General features: G+C 39.1%; 1 protein-coding gene across 8 annotated transcripts in view; it reads left to right on the top strand.

Annotated features, from left to right (window-relative positions):
- LOC104021135 (amyloid-beta A4 precursor protein-binding family A member 1-like) overlaps positions 1–5,635 on the top strand; it is a 104,177-nt gene extending 98,542 nt beyond the window's left edge. For 6 of the 8 annotated variants that reach the window (XM_087762979.1, XM_087762977.1, XM_087762980.1 and 3 more), the window contains 4 exons: positions 617–829; positions 3,800–3,919; positions 4,560–4,700; positions 5,062–5,635. In XM_087762979.1, the coding sequence (XP_087619105.1) occupies positions 617–829; positions 3,800–3,919; positions 4,560–4,700; positions 5,062–5,133 (546 nt within the window). In that variant the 3' untranslated portion in view covers positions 5,134–5,635. Of the gene's footprint in view, positions 1–616; positions 830–2,657; positions 2,756–3,799; positions 3,920–4,559; positions 4,701–5,061 lie in introns of those variants that run through there. The other 2 variants (XM_087762984.1, XM_087762983.1) reach the window with 2 other exon arrangements.
- Positions 5,636–14,632: the final 8,997 nt, after the last annotated feature.

Genomic DNA, 14,632 nt, shown 5'->3' with positions numbered 1-14,632 from the left:
GTTTTAAAAGCAAGCAGTGAACCCTGAATTTATCAATAATTGAATGATTTACTGTCTGATTTAATGTTTACCAAAAATTTTCACATTTGAGACATTATATGTCAGTGAAGTGAATATACAGTAGACAGTATAAAATTTTTGGAGGCATTGAGGTTGATAAGAGTGGTTGACCCCAGATTTTAAAAGACTATATATTTGCTGCTGGTTTTACTAATAAAGATGAAGTAGTGTACCACTGCAACACACAGGTAATTGTTTCCAAAAACACAGTCACAAGTACTTTAAAACCCTCCCTGACTTAGTTCTGTCCACCAAAGTCCATTATGCCAGGATTGCTTCTATATCAGCTCCCTCCAGCCATATGAACAGATGAGTTCTGTTTGGGGGGGATTTTGAATTAAACAAAATCTCTAGTTATAATGTTATTTGATGGTTGAAGGCATTTAAACTGTGTTAAACACTACCCTATTGCATTTTGCCTTTGAATAAGAAAGGCATTTTGCAAATGAGAAGTCTGTGTTTGTTTATATGGAAACATAGGGGGGGGGGGGGGGGATCATCAGTTCCATAGATGAGAAAAAAGCTTTTGTTTGAAACTCTCTTTCTTATGATTCAGGTTTACATTGAAAAGCAAAAGGGAGAAATTCTAGGTGTAGTGATTGTGGAATCTGGCTGGGGATCCATTTTGCCTACAGTTATCATAGCCAACATGATGCATGGAGGACCAGCAGAGAAGTCTGGGAAACTAAATATAGGGGACCAGATCATGTCAATTAATGGGACCAGTTTGGTTGGCTTACCACTCTCAACATGCCAGAGCATTATAAAGGTACAGAGAATATTCTGGGATATTACATGTTTTAAAACCTTTATTGGAGTAGTGGGAAAGCAAAAAGTATAGAACTATTTGTTTGTTAACTCTGATCTTGTGCATTTTACAGCAGTTTCCTTTTGATGACCTTAAAGTAGAGGGCAAATTCTGTTTTACCTATTTTCTGAGCCCTAAGAAGGGAGCTATGCATTTAGCTGCTTAGACCAGGGCACAGTGCAGGAATTCAGACCCCAAGGGAATATTTGGATCCAAAAGGAAGATGTCTGTTACTGTCTGGGGGCACCTAAACTTCATAGGACAGTCTGACATAGGTGCCTAAAATCTGCATTGGTGCAATTTTAGCCATTTAAATGATTCCTGTAATCTAGTTCCTAGAGAAGGGAGTAATTTTTTAAAAAGCTTGGGTTTTTTAAATATATTTTAACATTTTTCTATACTTTGAATTTAAAAGAAAAATTAAGCCTATTTATTTTCTGTAGAAACAACTTGAGTGTATTGGAAAGTATAATGTTTCTTTGAACTTGGCTAAATGGTGGGATTTTTTTAATTGGAAGAACTTTCTTTTAATTGGCATGAGAGCATGTAAATGCAAAAAGCAGGAGAGTCAACTGGAAATGAAGAGCCTCTGGGGTAGGTATGCAACATACAAGAGAATGGGTATTTAAACATCAAAGTTTCAGGAGGGGGAAAGATGCAACCTTTGAGAATGTTGGAAATGTTGGAAATTCAGCTAAATTGTCTTCTGGGTTACCTATTGAAATAGTCAATCACCACAGAACTGCTGCATATTGTAGCATGTAGACATGCAATGTAATGCTATATAGGACTATAGAAATCCTGCTGTGTCCCTGCTGGGTAGTGGTGTTCTGCAGTAAAAAAATGTTTGTTTAGTAATTCACAAAATAAGTATGTCTTTGTTGCCCATGGATTCCTTTCTTAATGCTTGAACTAAAAAATTTGCTATAAAGATCTGATATTCTGGTTTCTGAAAATGTAAACACCGTGCACTGACAAGTAATAGATATTTAAGTCTCTGAGACCAACCATTCTGGATTCGGTGAATTCAAATGATATCTTGTGAATGCAGTATATTAAAACCTTGTTAACACCACTCTTTTTTTTTTTTTCCTGAAGCAGAAAAAAACCTTAAGTATCTCTGTGCCAACTTCAGTGGAACAAAGCTCACCACTCTTCATGTTATCACCTTTGTCATACTTGTTTTCTATCCCATATCAGTTTTATTTCAAAAACTGATTTTTTTATTTCTAAAACTGATATGTGCTTTACTCATACATACAGACTTTTGCTGTGATGCATTAAGAATCTTCTGTACTTTCTCAAAATAAAAACAATCAAAAAGCTAGCTTTGCTGTCTCCTGCCTTTAGAGGCCTTTCTGCTCTTTTTTCATGGATACATGAGGCTGTTGCCAGAGGAACTGCTAGCCATTTATCTTTCTGTTAAGAAGGTAGTTGATGCATTTGCATGTCTTTATAGCCATGCATCTAGAACTGTTTATGTAACATTTTTTGATAACACAAATAACCCCCCAAATGAAACATCAGTCACCCAAATATATATTTCAATGTTACAGAAATATCCTAAGATTGCAAACTTTTTTAGTATGCTATAAGGATAAGATAAGCATTTTATATAGATGAGGAGAATATCTTGCAAGTACTTCACATAAGGTTATTTTTAAATTAGAGATGTAAGCCTTGCTACTAATTGACTATAAACCATTTACAAACTGACAGATCTAGGAAGAAACTTTCCATATGTGATGGTTATTCCCTAATTGTATTATGCTACTTATGTCTTTTTCAGAAGCATCTGGTGCTAACTACTATCAGAAACAGATGCAGGAACTGTGCAACTGTCATGTCCAGACAGTTAGAAGCATTGACTTTTCATCCCAGCAGAATGTCAGTCTCAAGTCAGTACTAAGTCTAGAGTTAGGCTCAACAAAATCAGCAGCAGTAAACTGCACGTAGAGATATCAGTATATTACCTTAGCTGTAATAGGAGTTATTTTTCTGAATGTAATCCTAATCTTGTTTTCAAGTCAGTGGAAGGCAACCCATTGTTTTCAATGGGACCCATATTTCACTTTGTGCATATGAAAGAAATTCAAAAGCAGGCGTTGGAATTGATAAATGTTAGCATAAATGAAGCTTGAAGCTACCGTACTCTCTACATAGCATCTCTTTCCCATATGCGTTCTGTTTATTGAAGGCTAAATGTGTGTAAATGCAACATTTAAGAGTAATGTGTGTTCTATATGTTGTATAGAAAAAAGTAATCTAACATTGGAGTTGGATTTATCTACAAGAAACAGCTCTGAATGCGTGAATATGTGTAATGGTCAGACTCTACAATTATCTTCCCTTTTATGTTTGGGTTTTCCTTCTTCATTTATTTCTTCTGGTAGCAAAGATTTAATGGCGAATGTGATAAATCCAGTTTAGAAGGGAGGGGTAATGTAAATGTGAGTATTGCTTATACAAGGACTTGATGTTTGCATTACAGAATTGAATACAGCTACACCAGAAAAACCACTTATTTGTATTTATCTTAGCTGCATTTTTTAAATTTCATTTCCCAGCCGGAATGTTTGGCGTTTTTCTGGTCAACTGCATAGACCTGCTTTTTATTTCCTTTGCTTCCTTTAGAACAATAATTTCTGTTCTCAAATGAAGAAATTGCCAACAGGAAGCTAGATTTCTTAAAACAGCTACATGAGCTTCTTGACAAGAAGAGCTTTATACTGCATCATTCAATTCACTGAGCATCCTGTTGCTTGTGTCTGGTATTCAGGAATCCTGTTTCATAATGATACATTCAAAGAACTGCTTATTCAGGGCTATTCCCATGTTAACATTCTAAGTATTGTTTTTCCTAGTGCTCATGTTAAATTGCTTCACTCCATCTTTGTCAGCATTTTTCATGGTGATGGTTATTTTTTGCAGGGTTTGAAAAACCAAGCCCAAGTTAAACTGAATGTAGTTAGATGTCCTCCGGTAACCACAGTCTTGATCAGGAGACCTGACCTCAGATACCAGTTAGGCTTCAGTGTACAGAATGGGATTGTAAGTAGCTTCCAGACCTTCTGGTGATGCTTTTACATATGTTAAAGTTTACATATGTAATGAATTGTATTTTTTCCCTCACTGCAGCAGGGGCTCAGTACACATTTTAAGTCTAAGATATAAAAGCTGAACTGGTCAAAGTTATTCATCTGATGTTTTTCCCAGTCAAAAGTAGGAAAAGAAACTTTATTTCATAGCTTAAGCATCAATCAGAGGAGTAAAAAGGCTGGTTTAGGTTAAAGAAACAAAAGTGTATGGGGAAGGCTGCTTTCAGTCTGTATCATTTGTGTCTCTGACCAAACCATTGTATATGGTCTCAAAAGAGTCCGTCTTTGATTGTCTCTTAATGCAAGGCTTATGCACTTTGAACTGTTTGTAAACTATGGTTCTTCATACACTCCTAAATTTTCAAACCATGAAGTAACAAGTATAATACAGATAGCTTTTGGTGGATGGTTTCTTTTGCTTTTGGAAGAGAATGTGTAGTACTCGATTGCTAATAAATGTTACTTTGAATCAGTGATCCACTACATTTTAGACTTTGTTGCAAACACATGTATTTAAATACTGAATTATCGTTTGTGGTCAAAAACCTCTGTTCCATATCAGAACTGTGATAATTTTGTCCTTTCCCTTCCAGATTTGTAGCCTTATGAGAGGAGGTATAGCAGAGCGAGGAGGAGTGCGAGTTGGCCATCGTATCATTGAAATCAATGGGCAGAGTGTTGTAGCAACACCTCATGAGAAAATTGTTCACATTCTCTCAAATGCTGTTGGTGAGGTAGGAGCAAGCAGTGTGCCTAGACAGTGTTGCATATTTCATCATCATCGCCTCTTTTGGGTTGTTACTGTTCAAACATAAATACTAGAAGTGAGAGTGAAAACCACCAAGGTTTTTCTTATTATTGAAGTGCCCACAACTTCAGATAAAATTGAGATGGTTGGTAGATACTCAACACCTTAGAGAATCCTTTTTCCTCAGACCTTAGTATGGATATGAAAATTCTCAGGCTTTCCTTTTCCCTTCTGTCCTATGTTACCTCAGCTAGTTTCTTCCCTAGTGCTCCCTAGGCTATGGACACTCATGTTTTTGGTAGCATGCCTAATAGAAGTATTGATTAACATGTCTTATTATCTTCTAGATTCATATGAAGACCATGCCAGCTGCTATGTACAGACTGTTGACTGCACAAGAGCAACCAGTTTATATCTAAGGCTGACACCTCACCTTCACAACATGCATGAAGGATAGTTTTCCTCATTGCTGCTTCTGTTTCTAGTGCTGCATTTGTGTCCGCAGATACATTTCTCTCTCTCCCCAATATTTGCTGTGTATAGAGGGGGAGGGAAAATATAGCCATGAGACTTTTTGGTTGCATCTCTATACAAGTAAAGCTTTATGCAACTCCACACACAGAGTAAATAGGAGCAGCAGCAGTGTCCATGGTAAGATTCACAAAAAGAAGACTTAGATGCCTATGAAGAATGAGTAACTGGTGCTGTCATAAAACCCATTGTTCAAATGCACACCCTTTAATTTCTGTTCTTCAGGATAGTAGAACCCCAAAAGGTGCTCTGTGAGTTGGTACAGACAATGCAATTTTGACATGTTTCAGCAAATAATTCAGGAGATGTGATTTTTTGCAGTTGGGTCCCCCAGGTTTCTAATTTTTAAAATATTTATTTTTCAAATGCTATGTGTCTTTTATATGCCCATTTCAGAGGTTAAATGAGGGGGGGGGGGGTGGGAGTGATCTCTAAATATCCAGCAAGAGTAATATTGAGGGGCTCTGCTGAGAAGCTATACATTCTAAGCTCTTAATTACAGATTTGGTGCACACAACTGTGTGCTTGTGTATACTGACATTTTTAAATTGTGCTTGATATTTATGAAGCTTGAAAATAATAGGTCTGCACACTGTTCTAAGTAATTTTGTTACACTGAGCTAGTTTAAAAGTATTTTTTGTTGAAAGATGTCTAGTTTTTATTGACATTTTTCTTTAGACATAAATGGGAGAAGTAAAGGTAAGGTGGGAATAAACTTATTTATTTATTTTGTTATATAAGTTAATTTGTGATTTGTTTTTCCATATGACACTTAGAGGATGTGTGAGTACTATATGGATTTGTATGAAGAAGAAATGTAGAGATGTATGAAATGCAGGATTTGACTGGTCTATAACTTATATCAGGGACAAAAGGGAAAAACAGTAAAAGAATAAAGCAGCTGATGGCTCTTTTTCCTCAAGAAGAAAACATTCCATTTTGTGTAGCTACATTCTGTCCATACTGCATACTGCTGTTTACACTGAATTTGAACCATATATTTAGACCAGGCTGACGCCTTGAATTTTCTGAAAGCAACAGTTTCTGCCATGTCTTATTGTAATATAAAGGCTCAGTGTGATTAAAAACAAGACCAGAACGTATATGGGGGAAAAAAAATCCCATCCTTTTTGCTTGAAAATGGTGTGATGCTTATAGCCATTAGTTTCTCAATTACAGTGCATTGTGTTTGGAGACTAGTAATGATACCTGGACTTTATTCCAGAGATTTCATGGATGTGTGTGTACACATGCACACTTTTGTTGATGAGAGCCATGAAAACTCTGGTTTTATCTGAGCACTTGGTTTCCATCTGTGGTCAGAGGTTTATTGTTGCCTTTCAGAAACCACAGACATACATGGGCTGAACAGAGAGAAAATAAGCTTTATATTTCAATGGGCAGTAAGGGAGATATAATGGAACAGAGCATAAGCTATTGTAGTAAGTGAATACATTTTAGTTTGAATGTAATGTACAATGACTTGATTTACTGCAGTTCTTGTTGTTGCATAATTTAATCTCTATCTCTGAAATAGCAGATTTTGCAAGCAAATGGTATTAGTATTCCAGGTTAGTATTTACCTCTGCTATCAGACTGATGTAAATAGATTGTGAATGACTTGTGATTAGAGGTTTTAATTGTAGACATCTGGCTTATGGAGGTCATTTGAAATTTTTCATAACTTCTTATAAATATAGTAATCTATCAAAATATGATATATAACCATATACTATTTAGTAGGTTATATACAGTGCAGCCTTTCCATAAGTTGCCTGAGGAAACTCAACAGTCTTGAAGACAGTTATCACACTTCTGATTCCTGCTGTGTTTTACACCCTCAACTTCACTTGTTGTTTTTGTGGTTCTGTCCAACTCATGTTGAGGGGTCTTCCCATTGACTTCAGTGGGAGATGAAGAAAACCTAAGCACACAAAAAATTGAATCATTAAAAACAAGGCTGTTTTCCTGCAATATCGAGCTTATACCTAGTTATAAGCATCTGAGTACCTAACCCATTGACTTCATGGTGAACAGATGCTTAAAGCTAAGCATGTGAATGCTTGTAGGATTGGACCCTAGTGAAGAATATTCATTGTTCCAATTAATTGTAATATGTGTATAAGATTTCTACACTGGGAAGTTTCCAGTGCACACTCCTGATAAGTCTTGTAAACAATCCCACCGTTTTAGTTTGCAAAAGTAAAGATAGTTGCAAGAAAAATGAGCTCAAAAGGAAGAATTGGCAATTTTCTACAGTAGTGCAGTAGTTTATTAGATTGGATGTGTGAATTCTCCATGGATTCAAAAGAATAAACTGCCATTTTACATTCATTCTTCTGTAAAAGGTCTAAAAAGTTTTTTCCCCTCTTCGCTTTTTCATATATTCTTATTAATGCTTCAATGTTTACATTAAGGATGAAACATCCTTTTAATTTTTATTAGCAAGTTTCCCCACTTGTTTTGAATCTTGTTTTGATTTGAGATTTGGTTGGAATTTCCAGATTTGTTTTGTTTTGTGTGTTTTTTCCTTAATTTTCTAAATGAAATCAGTTTCTGAAGATGGCAATATGCATGAGATCTCTTGTACATATTTTGTGCAGTGCCTAGACTCTCTTGTATTATTGTTCTGTAAAAAGGTTGAATAGGAATTATTATAAAGTATTGGGAAAAGTATAGTATTGTATTTGTAACAATATTGTTCTTTGTAAACACTGAACTTGGTGATCGCTCTCTCTTTATATATATAAATGAGCCTAGAATGTGAGCCTGCATATCTGAATGCAATTCCTCTGATGTTTTTTGTCACAGGTCTTTGATCCTTTCTCTGTAATGGAGCTGCAATGGTTTCATTTGGGGGGGGAGTTTGGGTTGAGGGGAAGTTGCCATCTGTTTTGTTGTGATGTATTTACTGTGCTACATTCCTTTATTTAGCAGAGCACTGATGTCTATAAGAATTGCAACAATAAAATACAGAACAAAAATACCTCAGACAAGGCTGAGAGTTTCCTGATAATAATTTAGGAAGTGGCTTGCCAAAACTGAATGAATGTATGATAAGAAGGTGTCCAAATTCTGCCACTTAGTTTGCAGTAATGTATATGTGCATCTGCAGAATCAAATACATAATATTAACTATGTATTTAAAACAGCATTGGTTTATGGTAATAAATGACACGACTGCTTCTAAATTATATCAATTACTTAGCTAAGGTTGTGTCCCAGCTTTCATTTTTAACTCTTGCCATGTGGATCTTTCCATAAATATGTTCACTATTTAAATATGTAATGCATATGGCAGAAATGCTATTTCACTGTCTAAATATGTTTTTCACTTAGAAAACAGTGTGGTGGGTTGACCCCGGCCAGCAGCAAAACACCCACCCAGACTGTCGCTCATTCCCCTCTCCTGTAGAGTGGGGACAAAACAGAAGGAAGTCAAGAAGACTCATGGATTGAGATAATAACAATTTAATAGGGAAATCAAAAGCTGCATGTGCAAGCAAAGCAAATAGAGGAATTCATTCCCTACTCCCATTGGCAGGCAGATATCCAGCCACTTCCTGGAAAGCGGGGCCTCAGTACACGTAACAATTGCTTGGGAAGACAAACGCCATAACCACAAATGTCCCCCCTTTCTCCTCCTTTCCCTGAGCTTTTACTGCTGAACATAACATCATATGGTATGGAATAGCCAATTCAGTCAGTTTGGGTCATCTGTCCCGGCTATGTTCCCTCCCAAACTCTTGCCCACCCCCAGTCTACTTGCTGGGGGCAGGGGGGGAGAAAAAGAGAGAAAACCTTGATGCTGTGCAAGCACTGCTCAGCAACAGCCAAAACGCTGCTGTGTTATCAACACCGTTTTAGCCACAAATGCAAATCATAACACCATACAGGCTGTTATGAAGAAAGTTAACTCCATCCCATACAGACCCAGTACAAAGAGGTTCTTCCTATATTACTAACTATTAATCTAGCAGCCTTCTATGATGGTGTGACTGCATCAGTGGACAAGGGAAGAGCTATGGATGTCATTTACCTGGACTTCTGTAAGGCCTTTGACACTGTCCCCCACAACAGTCTTGCTGCTAAATTGGAGAGATCCATATCTCTCTTTGATGGATGGACTGTTAGATGGATAAGGAATTGGCTGCATAGCTGTGACCAAAGAGTCACAGTCAATGGCTCAATGTCTAAGTGGAAACCAGTAATGAGTGGTGCCCCTCAGGGGTCCGTACTGGGACCAATACTCTTTAATATCTTCATTAATGACATAGACAGCGGGATTGAGTGCACCCTCAGCAAGTTTGCAGATGACACCAAGCCGAGTGGTGCAGTTGATACACTAGAGGGAAGGGATGCCATCCAGAGGGACCTTGACAGGCTTGAGGAGTGGGCCCATGCGAACCTCATGAAGTTCAGCAAGGCCAAGTGCAAGGTCCTGCACCTGGGTCAGGGCAATCCACCAGTATCGATACAGACTGGCTGTTGAATTGATTGAGAGCAGCCCTGCAGAGAAGGACTTGGGGGTACTGGTGGGTGAAAAATTGGACATGAGCCAGCAATGCATGCCTGCAGCCCAGAAAGCCAACCATATCCTGGGCTGCATCAGAAGCAGTGTGGCCAGCAGGTCGAGGGAGGTGATTCTTCCCCTCTACTCTGCTCTGGTGAGACCCCACCTGGAGTACTGCATCCAGCTCTGGGGTCCCCAGCATAAGGAAGACATGGACCTGTTGGAGCGGGTCCAGAGGAGGGCCACAAAAATGATCAGAAGGCTGGAACACTTCTCCTATGGAGAAAGGCTGAGCGAGTTGGGGTTGTTCAGCCTGGAGAAGAGAAGGCTCTGGGGAGACCTTATTGCGGCCTTTCAATGTATAAAGGGGGCTTATAAGAAAGATGGAGAGAGACTTTTTACCAGGGCCTGTAGTGACAGGACAGGGGGCAACAGTTTTAAACTGAGTGAGGGTAGATTTAGATTAGATATAAGGAAGACATTTTTTGTGTTATGAGGGTGGTGAGACACTGGAACAGGTTGCCCAGAGAAGTTGTGGATGCTTGTGATCCAAATGTAATTGAGTCTGACGACATGTTATAAAACAAAGCTTTACTGAGGCAGTAGGAATGATGAGTAACAACACGCCCATACAGAGATTCACCCAATCACCAATAGCGAACACAGGATCATAAGTGATGCCATGGCTCTGGTGGACTGCCAGTGACACTTGGTGGCCGGGTCATCTGGCAGCAACAGCCAATTGTGCAAATGCCTTTTGAATGTGGGTAAGAGTCGTGCCGCCCCATGGCTCCACCAATGGTAGTGTGATTTGAGAGAATCATACCTTACGTTAATAATGTGGGTGGCATCCTGCCTACACTGCCGATGTCAGTCTGGGGCAGGGTGTTGGCAGTCTGTCTACGCTGCCGATACTGGTCAAGGGGCAGGGTGTCAGGAGGGAGGGTGTCAATGTCCCATCATTGGAAGTGTTCAAAGTGAGGTTGGAAGGGGCTTTGAGCAAGCTAATCTAGTGAAAGATGTCCCTGCCCGTGGCAGGGGGGTTGGACTAGATGATCTTTAAAGGTCCCTTCCAACCCAAACCATTCTATGAATCTATGATTCTAGCTCCTACCACCTGCTACTGGTGGCACAGGTGGGGATGGGTAGAAAAACAAAGGCATGTAAAAGGAAAGCTCTGATCTCTGTGCCATGCAAGGAAGCAGCTGAAAAGAGCAGACTAGTGGAATCCTTTGTTTTGAGGTGATCAAGGTAAACTTGGAATGATATACATATTGTTTACAAGTGGAAAGTAACATGGCATGAGTACAGAGCTGATGGGAGCAGTGCAGGAAACTGAGTGTGGAACAGTGCTGTGCATAACCAGAGTGCTGGGTGCAGGAAGCACTGTGGAGTGTAGGGGTGCTGGTCACAGTGTGGAATGAAACTGCCCTCTGGTGTGTAGTTCTGGTTAGGGGGAAGGGGCGGGAAAGAGGATGGGAGGACTCCATAGCCTACAGTGTGGGGGTGTGCTGGGGATGTAGGAACACAGCTAAGCTGTGTTTTTACATGCAGTCCAATTCAGGCCCCAGTAAGGAAAAGGTTCCCAATCCCAAAATAAAAACTGTTTATATCTTATATCTACTCAAGCTAGCTCTAAATTTGTTGATGACAAAAACATGATTGCTGGCAATGAAAAGGTCGACAGCATACAGAGTCTGGACTTCCATTATTTTGCAGACTTTCAAATCAAAACAATTTGATGGCAAGAAGATGAGTGCACTGCAACTCATTAGCTCAGCACGCTATCTGCAAGAGAGGAGATAAATATGGACTTGTACATTCAGAGACAGATATCCAAGAAGAGATCATCTGCCATTTAGACACCCAGCATTTGGCCATGTTTTAAGAGCTGAGCTGTCCTGAATATCCAGTGCCAACTACACTTGGAAAATCTGTTGTTGTTGTTGCTTTCTTTTTAAGATAAGGACAGTTCCAAGCAGGGACACATTTTGGCCATCACCCATTTGAAGGCTTAAGACATATCACAGTCACCTTAACTGGATAAATTCTTCTAGATACCCAGCTGTGCCAGAAGAAGAAAAGATGACAGTGAAATATGTGAGATTTATATATAAAAGAGGCTCTACTACTCCATTGGATTTACAAGCTCTTTAGAGTGGAAATCTCTTTGCTGCTAACAGATACATTTCTATCTTAACTCTTCCCGAGTTATATTTTTTCCCACTCATTTGGATTTTTTAGAATGTTTATAAGCTATTTTTGAACTACTCTATGACTGAGGAATGCTCATGTCCTGAAAATCCTCAGAATATGTTCAGACTATTAAGTGATCAATGCTTTTTTTAGACCTACAGACATGTTGTACTTTCCAGGATAATATTTTCTGGCACAGGAAGGATCATGTCCGACACAAATATTAAATCATCTGAACAAACCACAGAAGGTAATGACAACAATCCTCTAATGGAAGCACACATTTTGAATAGCTAAGAAAATACTGAGAAATAGATCCAGGAAGGCTATCATATTCTGAAAGAAAAGAAACCACTGCCTCTGGCATCTGACAATTTGATCTTTGCTTTTTGAACTGGCCAGTGAGAGAGTCCAGTAACATACAAAATGTGTGATTTGAAATACAGAAGCAATAGCCCAAAACTAGGCAGCACATCAGGTGATGCAATCGCTAGTGATCTAGTGATGTGCTCCCCCCTTGGAAAAAAAACAACAAACAAAAACCAAAACACCCCAAAACAACAAAAAACATAGTCTAGTCTTTCTATTTGCATACCAAATTTCATGAAGGGCATTACAAGAAGAGTGGCTTATATGCTATTTTGCATAAAAATCAATCTTTAAGGTTTTTTGTCAGATTTGGTTTGGTAGAGGACTACCTCTAAAAAGGTAAAGCAAAACCACTGAGAATCCCAGCAGTAGGTTGCATATGTACCTGCAACCACAGAATTTATATGAACATGGTGCCTTCAGAACAGGTTCCCAAATACATAAAACCAGACACTTCTTAAAGGAAACTTTCCAATCTGGAAGACCTTACAAATATTTTTGAAGGCATTTAAGGCATTAGTGAGAAATTAATATTTTCACTTAAATTTTTATTAGTTTAATATACTCTGAATTGTACTGCAAAGTCTTTTTGAAGCCTAAGTGAGGTGCAAGGCACGAGAAGTAGAAATAGGCTATTACCTCACCATCTGTCATTTGGGCAGGATGCCTTAACTGGCATGACTGCTGTAGTCTAAGCATTGATTTTCACATGGGAGTGATTCCTCTCCCTCTATATGAACCATCTGATCGGCATAAACATGGTGGTCACCATGGAGACATAATATCCTGTTATTTGGAGGGCTGAGCAATAAATGAGATTTGCTGTCTTGTCAATTAGATAGCACTGTGTGAGATCATTTTATTTGGGACTAACCTGATTATAAGACTGACAACTCTGTATCTCCCAACTTCATTTTGATGTATTTGTGTATGATTTTACCCCTTGCTTATTTAGTTTAGTTTTTTTAAAAAAATCAAACTACATAAAATCAACAAGTTATGTGCATTGATATTTCTTTCTCAAAATGTTTGGGTTTTAATTAGTGAGAACAGGACATCAGGATTGATAACAGACAACTCAGCCCTCTGTGGGGGTGCTTGTGCACCCACACTTGGTAAAATGGCCTTGGTAAGAACAGACGATAAGATGCTAGTGTGAGTGGGTATATTGGGTCTGGCTGGAATGGAGTTAACTTTCTCCACAGCAGCCCTCATAGTGCTGTGCTTTGTATTTGTAGCTAGAACAGTGCTGATAACACACCAATGCTTTGGCTACTGCTGAGCAGTGCTCCCACAGCATGGAGGCTGTCTCTCCAACCCTCCCTGTCCCCAAAGGCCAGTAGGCTGGTGGTGGGCAAGAAAAGGTTCCTTTTCCTTAAGAGCCAGAAATGTGCACTTGCATCCCAGAAAGCCAACCATATCCTGGGCTGCATCAGAAACAGTGTGGCCAGCAGGTCGAGGGAGATGATTCTCCCCCTCTACTCTGCTCTGGTGAGACCCCATCTGGAGTACTGCATCCAGCTCTGGGGTCCCTAGTGTCCTATTAGAGCGGGTCCAGAGGAGGGCCACAAAAATGATCAGAGGGATGGAACACTTCTCCTATGGAGAAAGGCTGAGCGAGTTGGGGTTGTTCAGCCTGGAGAAGAGAAAGCTCTGGGGGGACCTTATTGTGGCCTTTCAATGTATAAAGGGGGCTTATAAGAAAGATGGAGAGAGACCTTTATACCAGGGCCTGTAGTGATAGGACAAGGGGTAATGATTTTAAAGTAAAAGAGGTGAGGCTGCTGCAGCTCCAGGTCCAACCAGTAGAAGGGCTGAGCATGTATTCCCAGTAGACACACAAATACACATATGCAATACATACATGATATACATACATATGATTTACATTAGACATTTTTTATGATGAGGGTGGTGAGACACTGGAACAGATTGCCCAGAGAGGCAGTAGATGCCCCATCCCTGGAAACATCCAAGGTCATGTTGGACAGGGCTCTGAGCAACCTGATCTATTTGAAGATGTCCCTGCCCACTAGATGATCTTTGAAGGTCCCCTCCAACACAAACAGTTGTATGATTCTATGATTCTAATTCTTAAACTACTATTCTTTTTCCAAAGTCTTCAGTATGATATATTCTAAACACCTAACATAACTTGAATAAAAACCATCTAATTGTAATATGTTTGTCATTAGAGCAAATCCTGGAACTGCCTGTGTGAAGACTGAAAAATATTTGTATTATTATAGGCTGACTTAAAACCAACATGGTAATATTGAAAAATTATTTATGCACAAAGATTCTGATA

This window comes from Nipponia nippon, unplaced genomic scaffold (genome assembly GCF_047370975.1).
Source record: "Nipponia nippon isolate SJK-2023a ecotype South Korea unplaced genomic scaffold, ASM4737097v1 scaffold_27, whole genome shotgun sequence".
Taxonomy (NCBI): domain Eukaryota; kingdom Metazoa; phylum Chordata; class Aves; order Pelecaniformes; family Threskiornithidae; genus Nipponia; species Nipponia nippon.
The sequence above is the reverse complement of the archived record's forward strand: the minus strand, read 5'-3'. Positions and strand labels throughout refer to the sequence as shown.